This window comes from Lactuca serriola, chromosome 5, assembly GCF_051521515.1.
Source record: "Lactuca serriola cultivar US96UC23 chromosome 5, Lser_US96UC23_V15, whole genome shotgun sequence".
Taxonomy (NCBI): Eukaryota; Viridiplantae; Streptophyta; class Magnoliopsida; order Asterales; family Asteraceae; genus Lactuca; species Lactuca serriola.
In genome coordinates, this window is record NC_136412.1 from 332,295,405 (window position 1) to 332,314,797 (window position 19,393).

Genomic DNA, 19,393 nt, shown 5'->3' on the forward strand with positions numbered 1-19,393 from the left:
ATAAGAGGTAGTTACTCTCCTAAGTCATTTTCCCTTTGAGTTACCGGTTAAAACAGGTATTAGCCGGTAATGGTGTAATTTAAACAGTTAAAACAAGTTAGTTGCTTTTTTATGTACAAAAAATAAGAAGTTGCCAATATGTGAACACGGCTAAAAGGTAGTTACCCTCCTAAGTCATTTTCCCTTCTAGGATATTATCAGAAGCATTAGTCGATCGACATGCATCATCCCCGTTTCCACCACCAAGTAAGTTTTTGGTTTCTTAAATATTTATATCTTAGTTAGAAAATTGATTAGTGTTTTGCATTTTTACAGAGAACTATTATCTTTGTGATGCCATGTATGCACATACTCGAGGATTTATGGTCGTGTAATGTAATTTGAGGTATTGGCTTGGGGATTTTCGTTAAAGACGTACATTAACCAATAAAGAAAAATTTAACCATCGACATGTAAAACTTTGAAACGTTATTGAGTGTGTTTTTGGTGTTTTGAAAGCACGATTCCCTATATTAAAGAGGATGACATCATTCCTATTTGTTACAAAAAGAAACATTGTCTTGGCATATTTCGCGCTTCATAACTTTATAAGGAAAGAAAGAAAGAGTGATGAGTATTCTTCACGATACGATGAACCAACTGTCTTGTTTCGAAATAACAATGTGTTTGTTGATGATGATGATAAAGACGAGATTCCAACACATGGTACGACAGCAGACCGTGAATATATGACTAAGTTACGAGATGAAATTATTGAGCAGTAGATGCAAAATATGGAATGAATTATTTTAAATGAAATTGTTAGAATTTTATTTCATTGTTGTAAGACTATTATTATTAGAATTTTGGTGTTTAAAAACCATTTTAAGATTGTAAAATTAATTTATTTGAAATTCAGTTTATTTCATCAGCATGCAGACGTTAAAAAACAAACAAACTTTTTATTGCAGACGGCACACATTTGGTCTACATTTTCTGTTGCAAAGGCTTGCAGATGTGGTACGCCGACTGCAAATATTTTGGCATCAGAAAAACAAACATCACCTAAATTACATAATGGTCCTTTTTGTTTGTTAAATCGAACAGTTTGAGTCTGGCTTTCAATTTTTCCACCAGAAATCCTTAAGATGGGTTCTTTCTAGCAAAAATGGTATGTTAACCATCAACACATGGTCTGTATGTGAGGACATGGTTGTCCAATATTTTGTGATTATGGCTTTTGAAAGTTTGAATCAATGTATTTATAAATAGAACTATTCCCTCTTTTTATATTGTATTTCTTCTTCCGATACTCATACGTATTAGCTATCTATGATTGAAAAATGCAAAAGAAAAAAAAATGGCATTTTACACTTATGCCCAACCAAAGATGGTACTAACCTCATGGATGATCACCAATCATGGTATGGTCTTGTTCAAAACTCAAGTCGAGATGCCCCTTCCATCTTCATAAGTTGGATTGATCCACCCATATGCTCTAGGTTCATATTCCATGGTAATCATACAAAGTTTGTTGAGGGCAATAAATAAGGTATAAAGATTTTTGGAATGATATTAGTGGGAATGATATCAATCGTCTCTAATACAATGATAATATTTGTAAATCAACCCAATGTCTTGATGTTGCATTCAAAGCCCTATCTAACATAGAATATCCTACCCTAATAATAAGACTTCTCTAATAATATTTAATGTTAAATATAAACAAGAATGTAATAATAAAATATTCAATATAAACATATCAGATATAAAGGTTTAGTCGCATTTCCCATATAGGGACCGGATATACACTTCAATGCTCATGATAAAATGTAGCTAAGGGTTGAGTAGGTTTGTAACAACCTCATGATGGTACTTTTTTGTCGTTATGGAGATAAAAGGTAGTGGGATTGTACCATACCCAACAAGTGGTAGGCCAAAGTTGATATGTATCGACTATAGTTGTCACTTGCTATAAAGTTGGCATTTATGCCTAATCGAAGCTTTTAACAGTAGAATGACATGTTTGGAATTCAATTTGGATAAATGGGACTTATTTTTCGGATCAATAGGTTATACGTGTATCGAGATCCCTTTTTTTGTTGCAATTTTTTTCTTTTAAGTGTTTTTAATCATTTATGAATACAATTCATGTGTTGTATTCATTACAATGTTCATTGTTTTATTGATACAACTAAAGCATTTCAATATTTTACGATTACAACTGTGTTGGATTTTTTTATTTCCAAATTTTGTTTTATTTATTTATGATTATAATTGTATTCATAATACTCAAATAATGTTTATTCATTTATGAATATAACTCTATAAAAATAAAATTAAAAAAACATTGTATTCTTTTATGCTATAAACAAGGTTTTAAAAAGTTTGTCATAGCACGTTATGACTTCAAATCTTGTACTTTATGTCATGCTTTAACAAGATGTCGTCTTAAGTCGTATATGTATATAAAAAATGAATAATGGTATATATATATATATATATATATATATATATATATATATATATATATATATATATATATATATATATATATATACACACACAATAAAATTCATTCTCCTTTTATTCAATGGTTTGAATTAATTTGTCCCTAAACATAAAATAAATTATCCATTTAAAAATGATTCTATTACTCCCATTTTAGAGAACAAATATAAAGATATTATTTATAATAAAGAAATTATTGCTAATTTTCCACCAAAAGGAGAAATTATTGTTAACGATATGTTTATTGAAACTCCTTTAGTTCAAGCCCCAAATCAATTAACTACTGAAAAGGGTCTTCAAAAAATTATTTACCAAAATAATTATGCAAATGAAATCTTATCTAGTATTACCGACCATTTAGTTAAAATTGAAGAAAAAAATTTCAAAGATAAAAACGTTAACAAGCAAGATATGGCAAGCACTAGTAATTTAAGTTTTGTTCCTTGCCAAATCAATGGTAATTTTAATCTAGGAAATACAAATTTAATTAACGAATTAGAAAAAAAACTTTCAAAACTTCATATCTCAAACACTAATAATATCAATACTCTTACGAATGAAGAATCTAAAAATAGTGATATTAATAGTGAAACAAATTTTGAAATTCTTGCTAAACAATCTGATACAAATGATGATATTAATCAACTCACTAATGACTTTTCAAATTTTAATAAAATTCATCAATCAAAACAAAGCACTTTCGGAAAAAATCCAAAACCAACCATAAGAAATTATTGGAATAGACCCTCTCTTTCAGATGTTCAACTTGAAAAACGAACTTTTCAATTTGATCGTTCTCAATATGATGGTAATTCTGTTTATGAATGGAATATTGATGGTCATTCTGAACATCAAATTATGAATATTGTACAAGAAATGACTATGGTTGCTAATGCTTATAAAGCTCATAATAATACTCAACTCCAAATTGTTAATATTATTACTTCTGGTTTCACTGGCAGTCTTAAAGGCTGGTGGGATTTCTATATTTCACAAGAAGAAAAAAATTATATTTTATGTGCTAAGAAAACTATTATAAAACAAGAAAAAATTCATTCTCTAAAAAATGTTCATCTCATGTCTAAAAAATCTCCAAGAGTCTCTCTTTCTACTAGTAGATGTTCAAAGTCTTTAGATTTTCAAATAATTCTTTCTCCAAAAGTATGTATTGATTGTAATTCAAGCTTAATTCAAGAAGGTACTATCTAAAATATTTTATCGTTGTGTTGTTTTTATTTCTCTATGATAATTTCATTTCGAGTTATTCTAACTATTAATTCTACAAGATTTGAAATTTTTGTTAAAATACTACCCGTTTTTAATAATCAAATTAATCAAATTCATGCTTAAATCATTTAATTATGTCTAACAAAATCTTAATGAATTGTATTCCTAATAAAAATATTCTTTTAAAAATACAGCAAATCCAAGAATCTATAAATAACTCTGAGCAAAATCTTAAAGATTCTTATAAACCTACTAATCAAGGTACAATTTTAAACAATAATCATATTCATGATGTTAGACAGTTCATAAGAGCAAGTATTAAAATTCGTTACAAACAGATACGATATCTAAAAACAAAACTATTTGTTTTCTAAGTTCCAAAATTGATTATTATCTCTAAAATTCAAATTGAAAATTACGTCAAAATAAAATGGTATCAGAGCCAATAAAAGTTTTTGGGGGTGTATATATATTGTCGCCTTAAGTTATGACTGACAAACGATGTGGTTCGCCATCGGTCGTAAAAACTTGAGGCTTAACATTGCCACCAAATACTCGTTTAGTGTTATTCAGAACCTTGAGTATAAATATATTTTATTCATATATATGATTACAAATATTCTAATAAAATGATATATAAGAAAAATAACGTTGATTTTTTTTTTAATTTTGAGTGGAAAAATAATAAAAATTATTTATATTTAACATTAAAAAATATATGTTAATTTCTTTATATAGGTAAGTACATTTAGGAAATTTTAAATTAATTTTATTTTGTTATATTTTAAATTAAATACACAACTTCTTATATACCTTTATAAAATGATTAATCCAAAATTGTTTTTACTTCTTGATTTAACCTTATATATATATATATATATATATATATATATATATATATATATATATATATATATATATATATATATATATATATATATATATATATATATATATATAATACAGAAACCAGAAAACAAACAAAAAAAGTTATGAGACGGTACACTTATATGCCTAAACAAATAAACCTTTTTTTACAAAACATATCAGATGAATGTACTCCTTATTGTATTTAAGTATATTTTATCACAATTTATTTCCTAAAAGTGCATGCTTCAAATTCCAAATACTCAAAATAGAACAGACAAATTTAATTGGCGACTTTAAAATTTGAGACAATGGCCAAGGGTCAAGATTCAATAATAGTATGTCTCTTTATTATTGGGTCTACTCTTAACTAGGTCCTTAATCGGTCCTGCACCCAACCAAAATATTCCTTAACTGGTTTGGACGTTAACCGTGCATGATTCTACAAAAATAGAATGGAATTTTTTTTGTTTGTATTCATTTTTTTGTATTTTACTTAAATAACTTATAAGTTAGATATAAGACATTTGGTTGATCAAAATATAAAATATGTATTTTTTCCCCCTCATTTACAGGAAATGGTTTTCTAAAACCTCTCTGTTTATTTGTAAAATGACCATATCGAACAACTTCTTGAAATTCTAAAATTGTTTATTAGATGTCAAAGTTGTTTTCATATTCCGGAATACTTTTTTCTATCCGAAATGTTTTATTATTGTCATAAAAATATTTTTAATGTGACATAAATTTTGTCCAAAATGACTCTTTCATTCTAGGCAAAAGATCATTTTTTTCAGAACACACAAAAATTCAAAAAAAAAGTTCTTTGGATAAATCTTTCATTCCAAATGGTCATTTTTATGAATATCTCATATTCATTTAATGGTTCCTAGCTCTGGCTTTTTAACTGGTTTTTTCAAAATATAATTAATAAATTTATACACATCTAAAAAAAAGGTAATATTGTTAAAAATAATGCCAAAAACTTATTAAAACGGCTACATTACCATTTTTCATTTCCAAATTCCATATCAAAAAAGCACTAAAAGACGAAAAACAGCTAGAAAGCACGACGGGCCTTCAACCGGGCCTTGCATTGGGCCCACACCTATAAACACAATGTACTAGTACTACTTCTGTGTTATTCAACAATTCATTATTTAGTATTTACAAGCACAATAACAATTACACATATAACCAAGATTCAAACATACATATTGTTCCTATGCTTTTATGGATATGCAATTCCTAACACATGTCTTACAACTACAATAAAAAAACATCTGCCACTTTGGTCATAACTCCTTCCACCTACACACGTGCTGATTTTCACAAACCATCCTCAAGCATTCTTGATCTAACAACAATAACCAAAAAAAGTACAACAAGATTCACAAATACGTTGTCATGTCACAAATATTGTAGTTTTAGTAGAGGAAGGAAAGGGTACCCATGGTCAAGAACAAGATGCTTCCAATCAGGAGATTTGTCAAGTGTGCAGATAATTAGCAGCCATCATCAATTCCAGTGTCAATTCAGGTTCAATGTGGAATTCAGTCTCCTTCCCACTGCCATGTTACAAAAGGGTAGAAATGTCAATTGTCACGCTCACACCTACTAGATAAATCAAATGGCAAGTATGATAATACATTATCACATATACAAGTTTGCTCTCTGATGATGATCACATCCACCAATGTTTACCAAATATACAGTAAATTTATTCCTCGATAAAGGAACAAATGAATTTTAAGTTGGATGAAGGGATATATGATACTCAGTTTTGATCTTGTTTGTTGATAATGCCCTTTTCTTCATTATTTTCAATCTATTGGACGCTCATATATCTGTGTGCTTCGTATAATGGGTCTTAATTGTTAAATCAGAATCCCAATTCTGAATTCTATACCCTTTATGATTTACATGTTTTCAGAAAACAATAATGACACATGATAGATAGATACGAAGCGAACCTAGCATATTGAAGAGACCAGTAAAAGTACTGGCAAATTTTCTCCAGAATGGTGGTGCTTATTTCCGGAAAAGTCACTTCTTGATGCTCGGTTTCCGCAAAATCGCCTGAACAAGATATCAACAGATAATAAATCTCAGATTGAAATCAAGACATACACCAATCCAATTTAAGACTTAGACTTTTAATTAACATCGCTGATTTTAGAAACTGAAAATGATGGGATTAGGGTTAGGGTTAGGGTTAGGAAAAGGATATAACGAACCTGGAGAAGTGAGCATGTTACGGATGGTTTGAGAAACCATGGCGGCATTCTTATCGATGACGAATTCGAAACCCTCTGCACTGATGAGCTTTACGGTGTCTTCTTTCTTCATCTTTTCTATATCTTTCTCCCACAACTTTCCGATGCTTTTGCAATCGACAAAACCTCCTCGATGAGGAAATCATAAATGTTAGACAAAACTTCATAATGTCCTTGTGGTTTTTCAAAATGTGGGTTTTAGTCCTTAATTTTGTTTGTCTTTAAAGAAGGTCAATGTGGTTTAAAAAGATTTCATACACAGTCCTTTTTGTTTCCCTCTGTCACTTTTGGTTCGTTTAGTCGCAACAAATGCAAGGCTTGAGGAAAAAATGTCTTTTACAAACCACAGGATCCTTCATAAAGTTTTGTCAAAATATAAAATGTTTTCCATTTGACCAAATTAGAGACCTAAACTGTAACTTGCTATTAAAATATACAAAACCAAAGATTTTCCCTTTCCTCATGGTCGCTTTCCTGAAAACCCTCATCCATCAACATCGTTCCCACCAAGAGAGTCTAACATCGATAGTTTCAACGTTGGTAGCTTCAATGCCATTCTTCGTTGCTAATCAGATCTTCACCAAAATGCATTCCTCGTATGTAGTATAATCATGACTCGAATCCCTAAAAATAGAGAGACCCCACTGTGTGTGGCACCTTCAACGGCGCCTTCGAGAACACCTAGTTGGACTCCACCCTTGGTTGTCGTTACACACTCCTTCCATGAAATCGTCTTCACTATCCCCATATATATTTGTGCGACCCCGTCTTTTCTATTAATTTGTCGTCGACAACTAGACCATCGTCCATGTACGACCACGTATTTGATGTTTTTTTTAGGTTATAAAAATTTCTTGTGGCGGAAAAACTATTAAACCTTTAAGTTCGCATGCAACCTAGGAAGGATTTGTGTTTCCCTTGTTGATTGCAACTAACTATGAACATCAAGAAACCCTAGTATAATCGAAATTACACGAAGGTTTAGGGATACATACCTTTTGATTAATGTATCAATTAATCAACCAAAATCTCATTTTACTTCCTTGTAAAGCAGACACCAAAATCTTGGATGCCTCTAATGGCTTGTACCCAAAACCCTAGCAACTAGAAGACTTTAAGAGGGGGGAGAGGAGAGCAAAATTTCGACTCTTTTATGAGGGAATAAAGGGACGAAAATAGAGAACCCCTAAAGGGGGTATTTACATGTGAATAATGAAGCTTAAGTAAGTCAGGTAGCCCTAGAGGTGAGATTAACATATTTGTCATGGATAGTTGAGAGTTATTGACCCGATGTGGTCGGGTCTAGGTCCCAATTTCTGGTGGGGTCATACAGATTGTGTTAGAAGAGGCTCATAAGTCTCGATTTTCTATACGCCCGGGAGCCACCAAGATGTATCAGGATTTGAGATTGAGCTATTGGTGGTCGTGTATGAAGACGGAGATAGATTGGTATGTCGAGAGATACTTGACCTATAGGATGGTCAAGGTTGAGCATCATAGGCCGCATGGAAAGCTACAGCCGCTCGAGGTTCTCATGTGGAAGTGGGAACAAATCACCATGGACTTTATCACCAGGTTATCGAAGACGGCAAAGGGTTTTGATGCTATATGGGTCATCGTGGATCGATTGACCAAAAGTGCCCACTTTTTGGCTATCCAAGAGAGCTCTTCAGCCAAAAAGTTGGTCGGTATTTATGTTAGATAGATTGTTGCTCGCTATGGGGTCTCGATTTCCATTGTTTTTGATCGAGATGTTCGGTTCTCTTCTCGATTCTGGCAGAAGTTCCATGAGGAACTGGGACGAGGCTACACTTCAGCACTGCATATCATCCGCAGACCGACGACCAAAGTGAGCGGAAGATACAAAACCTTGAGGATATGTTATGGGCATGTTTTATTGATTTTGTTGGGATTTAGGATTCGTACCTACCTCTTGTAGAGTTCTCTTACAACAACACTTATCACTCTAGCATTGGTGCTCCACCATTTGAGCTCTAGCATTGGTGCTCCACCATTTGAGCTCTTGTATGGTCGGAGGTGTCACACCCCAGTTTGTTGGGGAGAGGTTGGTCACCTGGTTATAGGAAGGACCGAATTAGTCCTTTAAACCACAAGGCATATCCAGCAGATCAGGCAGAGACTGTAAACCGCTCATAGTCAACAGGAGAGCTATGTCGACCGACGCCGATCAGAGTTGGAATTTTAGGTCGGCGATATGGTAATTCCAAAGGTCTCACCCTGGAAGGGTGTGATATGCTTCGGTAAGAGAGGGAAATTGGGTCCCCGGTTATTGGACCTTTTTTGGATGATTGTTAGGGTTGACAAGGTAGCTTACAGGTTAGGTGTACCTGAGGATCCCAATCAGATTCGCAACACTTTCCATGTTTCACAGTTGTGAAAGTGCGTATTGGATTATGAGGCAGTTGTTTCCTTGGATGATATTCAAGATGGTGAGCGCCTAAATTACGTTAAGAGACCGGTGGCTATTTTAGAAAGGAAGATGAAGGCTCTGCGTAACAAGGAGATACCTTTAGTAAAGGTATAGTTGCAACATAGGAGAGGCACTGAGTGGACCTAGGAGCTGTAGGTTGAGATGCATGAGCATTATCATGAGTTATTCGTCGCGACAGATTTCGAGGACGAAGTCTAGTTTAAGTGGGGGAGAATACTAACATCCTGATGACATGGTACTTCTAAATTTAACCCTATAATTTTATTATGTTGCATATTGGGTCCCTAAATAGAAGGAAGTGTTCTTGGGACGCCCTAGTGGCAATTTTGTAATTTGGAGGGTTTGAGAGTACGCTTAGTGTACTAAGGCGTGCCTTAGTACGCAGGGCATACATAGGTACATGGGGACTACGTGCCCAACATGCAAACCCTAGTTTTTAGGGTTCAGCTCGTATTTAAACCCCATTATAGCCTCATTTTTCCTCACATTATCAGCCTCCACCATCTAATACGTGTCTGCAACCCTAATATCCTATTGAGAAGCCATTTTTAAGCTTGTGTGTGTTTTGGTGCTCTTGAAGAAGAAGGAAGGGAGAGGAGACGACTTCGAAGGAGTGAAGCTCTCTTGATTCAGGATCACACCACCTTTTGGCACCATTTTGAGGTATCAAGTTCTGAACTTGTTGTAGTTTCTTGTAGATCTTTTTTTTTTTGGATTAGTTTTAGGTTCTTTTGTCTCAAATGTGGTGTTTCATGAACAAAGCATCTTCTTGACCCATTAAGCTGTCCTTTCAGACCCTTAGGAGGGTCTCGCGTCATAAAAATGGATTTCAAATGGTTGGTTTTGCTTCATTCATCTTGCAGAATGTCTCAATGGATTAAGAAGTCGGATTAGGAACTTAATGGGCATTCAATGTAGCACCCGGTTCCTGGTACGTAAATGTTATTTGAGTATTTCCTTTCTTTTAGCCTTGGACTCGGCGAGTCATAGGTCCGACTCGCCGAGTGGATGCGGGACCCGGGACACGTTTAAGTTGGTGACTCGGCGAGTCCATATCCTGGACTCGGCAAGTCACAGCTGTTGGATGAAACCCTAAGTTTCAGGGGTTTGCACCCTATTTAAAGGACTTATCAGCCCCAAGTCGGCCCCCATTGACCCTTAAAGCCCTGTATCTCTCGTTCTAAGCTATTCTTTGAGAGTTTGAGGTTAGTGGGTGTGTTTTTGAAGGCTTTGAAAGAGGAAGGAAGTAGATCCAGAAGAAGGGAAGCCATCCAAGCATTATTTGTGTTCTTCCAGCAGTTCCTTTGAGGTATAACCCGTTTTCCCCTTGATTCTATGCTTAAAACTTCATTTGGGTCCTTCTTGATCAAATCCCCAAGCTTGTATGTGCATTGTATGTTGTAATAAGGCGTTTGGCCTTTGGATCTAGGCAAGATTGAGCTCCAGGGGCTCAGATCTGTTAGCTTTTTGGCCCCATGTTGCTTGTTAGTCCTAGATCTACCCTTTTGAGACATTTTGAGCCCTAAAATCCATATTGGTGAATATCCACACGTAAATTTGGAAACTTTACGTGTGATTCGTGTCCTAGAGGTCCAGATCTATGAATGGCATGGACTGGAATCGAGCAAATCCGTGTATTCAGTAGGTGCATGGCAACGACTCGGCGAGTCGTTCATATGACTCGGCGAGTCTATTCGCGAGTCTCCGAGTTTGTCCCCTTTTTGTAGTGTCGAGTGACCAGTGAGTCACGGGGTGTGGCTCAGTGAGTCGGAAGCTTAACTCATCTATGGAGGTACTCGGCGAGTCAATGCCCTGACTCGGCGAGTTCAAGGCAATCTCCTTAGATCAAGATCAGACTCGACGAGTTGTTCATACAACTCGGCGGGTCGCTGCATGAGTGTTCTTCGGATGAAGATGGACTCGACGAGTTGTTCATACAAATCGGCGAGTCTTCGCATAAGTGTTCATCGGATGAAGATGAACTCGGCGAGTTGTTCATACAACTCGGCGAGTAGGATGAAGGACTTAAATATTGGTTAAGAAGGTGAACCCGTCGAGTCGTCGCCTAACTCGACGAGTAGGACCAGGATTCAGGGCAGTCGTTCGCGTAGGGACTCGGCGAGTTGGAAAGCCAACTCGGCGAGTCGAGGTCAACTGAAAGTTGACTCTGACTTTGACTTAGGGCAAGGTCAGGGGTAAAATGGTCATTTTACCCAAAGGTCAGTGAGCAGTGTTTGATTGAGTATATTGTGGGAATTGCAGCCGGAGGGTTTCCGGAGCAGCAGCAGCAGTAGTAGGTGATCAATTCCCACACAGACCAGCAGCTATTTCGAGGTGAGTTTCCTTTCCAGTAGGAACGGGTCCAAGGCACCAAGGCCGACCCGTGTAGACGAGATGCTAGTACTAGAGTGTGGGCCGAGCCCGTATCTCTGGGTTTAGTCAAGTATGATATATGTGTTAATATGATAGAATTGCTTATACTTGTTGTCTGCGTGATACTTGTATGTTATGGGTTGGCGGTTGAGTGTGGGCAGGGCCCGTATCTCTCCGAGGTTGGAGTGTGGGCTAGGCCCGTATCTCCCAGATAGCGAAGTGTGGGCAGGGCCCGTATCTTCACAAGTGTGGGCGAGGCCCGTATCTCCCGGCTAGCGAAGTGTGGGCAGGGCCCGTATCTTCCCGAGTGTGGGCAAGGCCCGTAACTCCTAGCTGAACAATGGTTATTATATGTTGCATGGTATGTGGTATTATGGGGGAACTCACTAAGCTTTGTGCTTACAGTTTTCAGTTTTGGTTTCAGGTACCTCCTCAGCTAGGGGAAAGGGGCCGGCGCGGTAGCGACACGTCACACACACACTCTCCGGTTTCCGCATTTACGAGCTTCACTGGGATTTGTACTCTGATATTTTGATCGAATGTATGAGTTGGCTTTTAGACATGGTTCACTTGTGTGATAACTTGATCAGACAATGTTTTAGCTTTTAATATTTTCTAAAAGTAATGTTTTTAAAACGAAATTTTTGGTCATGAAAATTGGGTCGTTGCATTCAAAGTCATAAAGTTGGAAAGTTTATGGCTCTTGAGTGTATTTTAGCCATGGATATGAAATATGGACGTAATTGTTTAAGCCATTAAGCACTTAATGAGTTTTGAAGTTCCTGGGAGTACGCCCGCATACTCGGAGTACACCCTACGTACGAGGTCAACCACCCCGATGGTGGTCAACATGTGAGGACTCAATTACACCCATCGTACCTTCTGTGTACTCCCCACGTACTCGCACTTTGGGTTGACTCGGCTGGGTTGACTTAGTTGGTTTGACCAAATTGACTTGGACTTTGACCAAGTTTGACCTTAAGGGTATTTTAGGATTTTGATTTTGATCATTTGGGTGGATAGGTGACAGTTTGAGCTGAGATTCGGAGTCGGGACCTCATGAGCTACTATTTAGTATGTGAGGTGAGTTTTCCTCACTATACTTGCGGGTTGAAGGCACTAAGGCCAACCCATAAGTTGATATTCACTAATATGTTGAGTATGGAATAGATATGCATGATTATGCTAGTTACTAATATGTCAGTCTGGTAGATATGTAGGACTACGTGTGATTCTGTTTGCATGATTATTTGTATATGTTTATTATCTAGTATATGTCGACATATTGTGTTGGGTTGAGGTTGTACTGCTCCGTACGGTAGCCAACAAACCTTGGAGCATTTCATATATGAGCCGATGGCCGAGTAGTGCATGCCAGACTCATACTAAGGGCTCATGAGCATTCTAGATACAAGCTGAGGACCAGGTGGTATGCTAGACTCGTACTAAGGGCTTAATGATATTTTAGTTTGATGACTGATCTAGTCAGTGAGCAAGCCAAACATAAGTTGTGGGCCCCGAGGGTAAGTTGGACTTATGGTGAGGGCTCAGGAGTAATCCATTCTTTTAGTTGTGGACCCATTGCATGTTGTTATTGTATATGTTATTTGGTTATGTGTTGGTACTTTCGGAGAACTCACCGAGCATTGGCTTATAATTTTGGGTTATGTTTCAGGTACTTTAAATGACCGCGGGAAGGAGAAGGCGTGACCGTACACATCCTTTGTTTATGATCTATGATTTTGGGAAACTCTGATGACAGAAATGTTTTGAAAACTATTTTGTAAGCACTTTATGGTTTTGGGGTTGTATTTAAAAAGTTTAAATTTATCATGATTTTTATGGATGTTACAAAATAGGGGGTGAATGTAGGTTGCACCTGATCCCACATCAGCTTGGAAGGAGAACTAAGCATTTCCTTATAAGGGGTGTAGATATCTTCCTTCACACAATGTTTTTTTAAGGCCGTGAGGGCAGCAGATCCCATAAGAAGTATGCAGTTAAGCGTGCCCGTGAGAGAGCAATTTAGGAATGGGTGACCCATTGGGAAGTTTTTGTGCCGGGAGCCTAAAGCGGACAATATTGTGATACGTGCCAGAGGGGGTGTTACAATTGGTATCAAAGCTAGGGTAGGGGTCGATGTGTTCAATAAGGACATCGAACCCTATAATGGAGGGTGAAGGTAGGTTGCACCTGATCCCACATCGGGTTGGAAGGAGAACTAAGTATTTCTTATAAGGTGTTTGTATACCTTCCTCGACACAACGCGTTTTAAAGTGGTGAGGGCAATAGATCCCATAAAAACTCTCATAAAAACTCTGCAGTTAAACGTGCTTGGGCGAGAGCAATTCAGGGATGGGTGACCCCCTGTGAAGATTTCGTGTCGGGAACCTAAAACGGACAATATTGTGATACGTGTCAGAATGGTGTGTTACATACAACCGTATGTTCACAACAGGAATTAGTTGGTGTGTGAAAGGTGACCCAGAAACCCACGTTAGAGAAGTTCCTTTAAAAAAAATCCAAAAAATACAAATAACAAAGTTCCATCAATCCTCATAAAATGTCTTAGGCGGTGTTTGAGATTGCTTTTCAAAACATTTGGCTTTTTGAAAAGCCAATAAGTCAAAAAAAATGTTTGGCAAACTCAAAAACACTTTTAAGAATAAATTTTCTATTAGCTTCAAAAAGTTGTTTTTGAAAAACATGTAAAACTTAGCCTTTTGAAACTGCTTATGGTTTTTTAGCAAAAATAACTTCAGAAATGAGTTTTTAAGCCAAACATTTTTTTAACTTATTGACTTATTGGTTTTTTCACCGTAAAAATTAATCTAACACTTTTTTTAAAACTTATTTACCATCACTATAAACCGATAATCACTTTTGTCTAAAAATGCTTTTAGAGTTTAAAAAACACTCCAAAACCCCCTCAAAAATATGAAAACCCATGAACCTAACAACTAAATGCAACGCAGCTAAATGACATAAACATGTTAAACAATGATACTTAAAATAATAAATAATAATAATGGACTTTTATGATTTAACTATTTAAGGGCATTCGTGTATTTCTATTTATACAGGATAAAAGAATTTAAATTTCTTTCATCTCTCTTTATATTAATAAATAAAATCAAGAAGGATTTATTTCCTTTTTGCCTGACAACAAAAACATATGACATCTAATACTCAGTTGTTTTGGTTTGCACTAAAATACGCAAACCAACCACGTCTTAAAAAGTCATTATCATTATCAAATTAAGTTTCCCTTAAAATATTGTTATTTCTCGTAACAAATCATTTTTAATTTTGGAATTGATGAAAATAATTTGTTTCCACATTTTTATATACTATTAGGACGGTGCCAAGATACAGTCCTTGTCTAACAACACATCACACGTATTCTCCCACGCATGACTCGTAGATATTCCCATTGTCGTTTCAAGCCCCCCTCTCCATTGTTTCTTCCGTTCTCTTCAACCCCATTTCCCCCAAAATTCTCCCTATTTCAACTTCTTCCAATTGCTGCCTTCACGTTCCCGGTATGATTTCCAACACATTACTGTTACACACCCTGTTTATGTAATGATTGCTTAATTTGATTTTGATTACTAATTTTCGATCACTGTGGGGTTTTTTTGAAAGTAATTTGTGGGTTTTGTTCGAAACTAAACTTGTGAATAGGGTTTATCTGGGATCTTACTAGATCTCGATACTGTCATTTTGATGTTGGTGTAGGTCTACAAGGTAACGAGCGAAGAAAATGGCGAGTAGGGTAGACCATGAATACGATTACTTATTCAAGATCGTGTTGATAGGTGATTCAGGTGTTGGGAAATCCAACATTTTATCGAGGTTTACGAGGAATGAGTTCTGTTTGGAGTCCAAATCCACCATTGGAGTTGAGTTTGCTACGAGAACTATAGAGGTTTGTGTTCTTTCTTTCTTTCTTTTCTTTCATCCCAAAATTGATGTCAAATGAGTTGATTTTTGGTCATAATGGCGTTATAATCAAATGATTTTAAATGAATTGGAAGTTTGTGGAGATTCACCAATGATATGAGATATGAACACAGGTCGACGGAAAGACGATAAAGGCTCAAATTTGGGACACGGCGGGGCAAGAGAGGTACAGGGCAATCACGAGTGCCTACTACCGAGGCGCCGTCGGAGCTCTTCTGGTGTACGACATAACAAAAAGACCAACCTTCGGCAACCTCCAAAGGTGGTTGCGTGAGCTCAGGGAACACGCCGACGGTAATATTGTTCTGATGTTGGCCGGAAACAAGTCGGATCTGAACCATCTGAGATCGGTGGCTGAGGAAGATGGTCAATGTCTTGCTGAAAAAGAAGGGCTTTCGTTTCTGGAAACATCGGCACTTGAATCGTATAATATTGAGAAAGCTTTTCATACGCTTTTGACGGATGTATATCGTATTGTTAGTAAGAAAGCGTTGGCGGCGAAAGAAGCGGCGATGGGCTTACCGGGAAATGGAACCACCATTGATGTTGGTGATGCGTTGGGGAACACAAAGAGAGGTTGTTGCTCTTCTTGAGCGCCATGTTTGGTGAAGTAAAGATTTGGTAGCAAAGCACATATGTGATTTGTATTGCATTTTTTTTAATCTTTGATGAGGTCTTTATAGAATAATGTTTTTGAAGAAATGTTATTGTGAGATTATTGACATGCAATTACGCACCTAAAATATCTGTGCTCGTTGTCCCGGTTTGTACATGTAATTTACACTCAACTTGTTTATCAAACCAAGATCTTGTTATATTAGTAATCATTTTATTTTCTAAAAAGCTTATTTTAATGATTATTATAAAGCTGCATCCACAAACTATTAGCTATCCCAATCAAAATGGATTAATATCTAGCTAGGGAGCCTAATCATTATACATTTATGAGTGATTTAGTTCCTTAAACTTTTACTATTCTATATATATTTATATTTTATTTGTAATATTATAATTGTTTATAGGAAGAAAAATGTTGTATTTTAACTACTTTATATGTTGTTGTGTTATCAATCAAAGTATTGTGTTTATTGTTAATTTGTTACCAAGCTTAAGTGTTTGAGGATGATCTTTGTGGGATTAATAAAGAAGTGAAGGTCTAGGCAGTAGACCACATGGTCTCATATATAAGCATACAGAGGAACATCGAGGAAGAAGATTAAAATGTTACATAACAATGTGTTAACCACAAGAGTAGGAAGATTACCAGGAGGTTTAGGATGTGGAAGGATGCTAAGAAGGATTAGGTGAAGACAACCATAGAAAACATAGTTCTAACAATTATGATGCTTACGGAGGAAGCGAAGAAGCATGCCATCAAATCCATCGAAATATTTGCTTAGAAAAATGTATGATTCCATGAGAATACTTCATTGTGTGTCTAAACTATAGTGTATTGAAAACTGTATTGTCCTGTATTCAGTACATTTACAAGATGTTTGATGAAAGGCAAGTCCATGATTGATTAATCCAGTGGAATATTGTTTATGTCTTGGTCCTTTTGTAGAGAGTTAACTATCTTAAAGAGGTCAGGTTACCATGGATTTTTGGTATTCTTTCAACAAGGAAGGAGATAATCAGAAATGTCCAAATAGTGAAGATGGGTGAAATTACATAGGTATAAATGAAGAGAACTAGATAAATTATAATAACTAAAGTTAATAAATCTAAGATGCTTCAAGCTAAGTTTTGGTCTTATATAAACTTGTATAAATGTATAAAGTAATTAGACAAATTGAGCATCTAAATGATTGTTAGATTGCAATGAACCTCAACCCATGCATAAAGGTGTTGGGTATTCTCTAGGGATGAAAGTGGGTTTAAACCCAACTCGGATGGACCCGGACCCGGAACAGGTTAACGGGATTTTATAGGATCAGAAATCGGACCAGTATATAGGAACCGGTTGCGATTCGGTTCCGAGTAAACTGAGTCTAGAACCGGAAAACCTAGAAATATCAAAGTGGGTGGGGTGGAACCGGGTAAAGTGGGTTTAGAATCGGAAAAACCAGAATTTTTGGTAATTACTCGCTACTTAGTGGGTTTAGAATCGGAAAAACCGAACCTTCAATCCACTTGGTCCACTCTCTGAGTCTACAGTATGACTGGTCCGCCCACACCGGGCGTTCAGTCGGCCTGGTCCACTCTCCGAGCCTCGGCACGTCTGGTCCGCCCTCTTGGGGCCTACAGCCTATTCGGACCGCTCGCTGGGCCTTCGGGACAACCGGTCCGCCCTGGGTATCTTGGCCTACAACACAAAGCAGGACCCGCCTCAACCCAACTCCAGTCCAAACAACCATGTGCACATAAACATACAATCATATAACAATTCACAGTCAACAAGCCGATCTAGCAGATCATCTAATATATCATCATCCTAACCAGGATACCGACCTATCCGGTCACTAGCATAGCATCATCCTACATAACAGGATATCAACCTTAACCATGTCTCTAACATATACCATCCTAGCTACCAGGATGCAAACATATCAAAGCAATAACATAACAACAATACCCGGATCTCAATCCAATAAAAGGGCCGGCCTTGGTGCCTTAGACCCTGTTGATATAGTGAGGATAACTCACCTCGAAATTGCCGACTGAATAGATAAACCCAAGCTACTCCAACCACTGATACGATCTCCAACACTGGCCAACACCAAGACACTGAACTCAAAACAATATTCAACAATTACCAAAATGCCTCTGGAAAATAACTGGTCAACCCTTGGCCAAAGCCAACCCCTGACTGACTCTACTCGCCGAGTCATCCCAATGACTCGCCGAGTCCACATACACATAATCTCCCCCATCCGCGACTTAACTCGCCGAGTCACCCCAAGACTCGCCGAGTCCAGCAACTCTGAGTCCTTTCTCACTCAACTCACCGAGTCATCCCTTGACTCATCGAGTCACAGCTCAACCAGAAGAAACTTGGACCTCACGACCAGACTCGCCGAGTCCAAGAACAGACTCGCCGAGTCTAAGGCTATCTTCTACCTACTCACCGAGTTGTTCTTCCAATTCGTCGAGTTCCAGACCATCTTCAAGCAACTCGCCGAGTACACCTTTGTGACTCGCCGAGTGCCTCTAGATCTCATCCCAAACAGAACCTTCCAGGCCATGCAATTGATCCAAAACGTAGATCTAGCCTCCTACAACCCATCCATCACGTAAAGTGGCAAACTTTACTTGAATCCAAAGAGATCTAGGCATTTTACACTTTAGGGCTAGGGTTTGGGACATGATGGCTTCACTAATCACTCAAGAACAGGGACTTTAATGCACTTAAGACCTCCTCCACTCTAGATCTGAGGTAGCAACCTCAGATCTACTCTTCAAACTCAAGATACCACAAGCTAAACCTCCCATACATTCCAAGAATCATGAATCTAACAGAATAACAGCCCAAGAACGAGATTATACCTCAAAAGGAAGCCCCAACAACAATGAAATCTGAATCTAAGCAAAGCCCCTTGCTCCAAGCCTCCTAACTCTCCAAGATCTTCCTCCAAATCTCTTTTCCAAGGTTCAATTGCACTCCAATCCTTCACAATCGCGTTTCTAGGGTTTTCTGGACTTAAGGGAAGGTAAGGAGGTTGGGGAGAGGATATAATGTCCTTTATATAGGGCTCATCCTCCGAAATTTGGGTTTTCTCCACTCAGCGCCTACTTGCCGAGTCCA

The 19,393-nt window shown here is 37.0% G+C and overlaps 2 protein-coding genes across 2 annotated transcripts; one reads left to right on the plus strand and one right to left on the minus strand.

The window, feature by feature from the left end:
* Positions 1-5,706: 5,706 nt before the first annotated feature.
* LOC145055234 (BTB/POZ domain-containing protein) lies at positions 5,707-7,012 on the minus strand. The gene is made up of 4 exons (XM_079003532.1): positions 6,822-7,012; positions 6,558-6,663; positions 6,035-6,152; positions 5,707-5,941 (listed from the first exon to the last, which is right to left on the minus strand). Exons 1-3 carry the CDS (start codon positions 6,931-6,933, stop codon positions 6,074-6,076), a joined length of 297 nt encoding a protein of 98 aa, XP_078859658.1. The 5' UTR covers positions 6,934-7,012; the 3' UTR covers positions 5,707-5,941; positions 6,035-6,073.
* An 8,050-nt stretch (positions 7,013-15,062) lies between these two features.
* LOC145055235 (ras-related protein Rab2BV-like) lies at positions 15,063-16,491 on the plus strand. The gene is made up of 3 exons (XM_079003533.1): positions 15,063-15,227; positions 15,424-15,613; positions 15,762-16,491. Exons 2-3 carry the CDS (start codon positions 15,449-15,451, stop codon positions 16,239-16,241), a joined length of 645 nt encoding a protein of 214 aa, XP_078859659.1. The 5' UTR covers positions 15,063-15,227; positions 15,424-15,448; the 3' UTR covers positions 16,242-16,491.
* The last annotated feature ends 2,902 nt before the right edge of the window (positions 16,492-19,393 follow it).

Coding starts and splice junctions, on each gene's coding strand:
- LOC145055234 (XM_079003532.1), bottom strand. CDS start 6,933: ATGAAGAAAGAAGACACCGTAAAGCTCATCAGTGCAGAGGGTTTCGAA. Junction 6,664..6,821: donor TAACATGCTCACTTCTCCAG/GTTCGTTATATC, acceptor TATCTTGTTCAG/GCGATTTTGCGGAAACCGAG. Junction 6,153..6,557: donor TGGTCTCTTCAATATGCTAG/GTTCGCTTCGTA, acceptor GTAACATGGCAG/TGGGAAGGAGACTGAATTCC.
- LOC145055235 (XM_079003533.1), top strand. CDS start 15,449: ATGGCGAGTAGGGTAGACCATGAATACGATTACTTATTCAAGATCGTG. Junction 15,614..15,761: donor TTGCTACGAGAACTATAGAG/GTTTGTGTTCTT, acceptor ATATGAACACAG/GTCGACGGAAAGACGATAAA.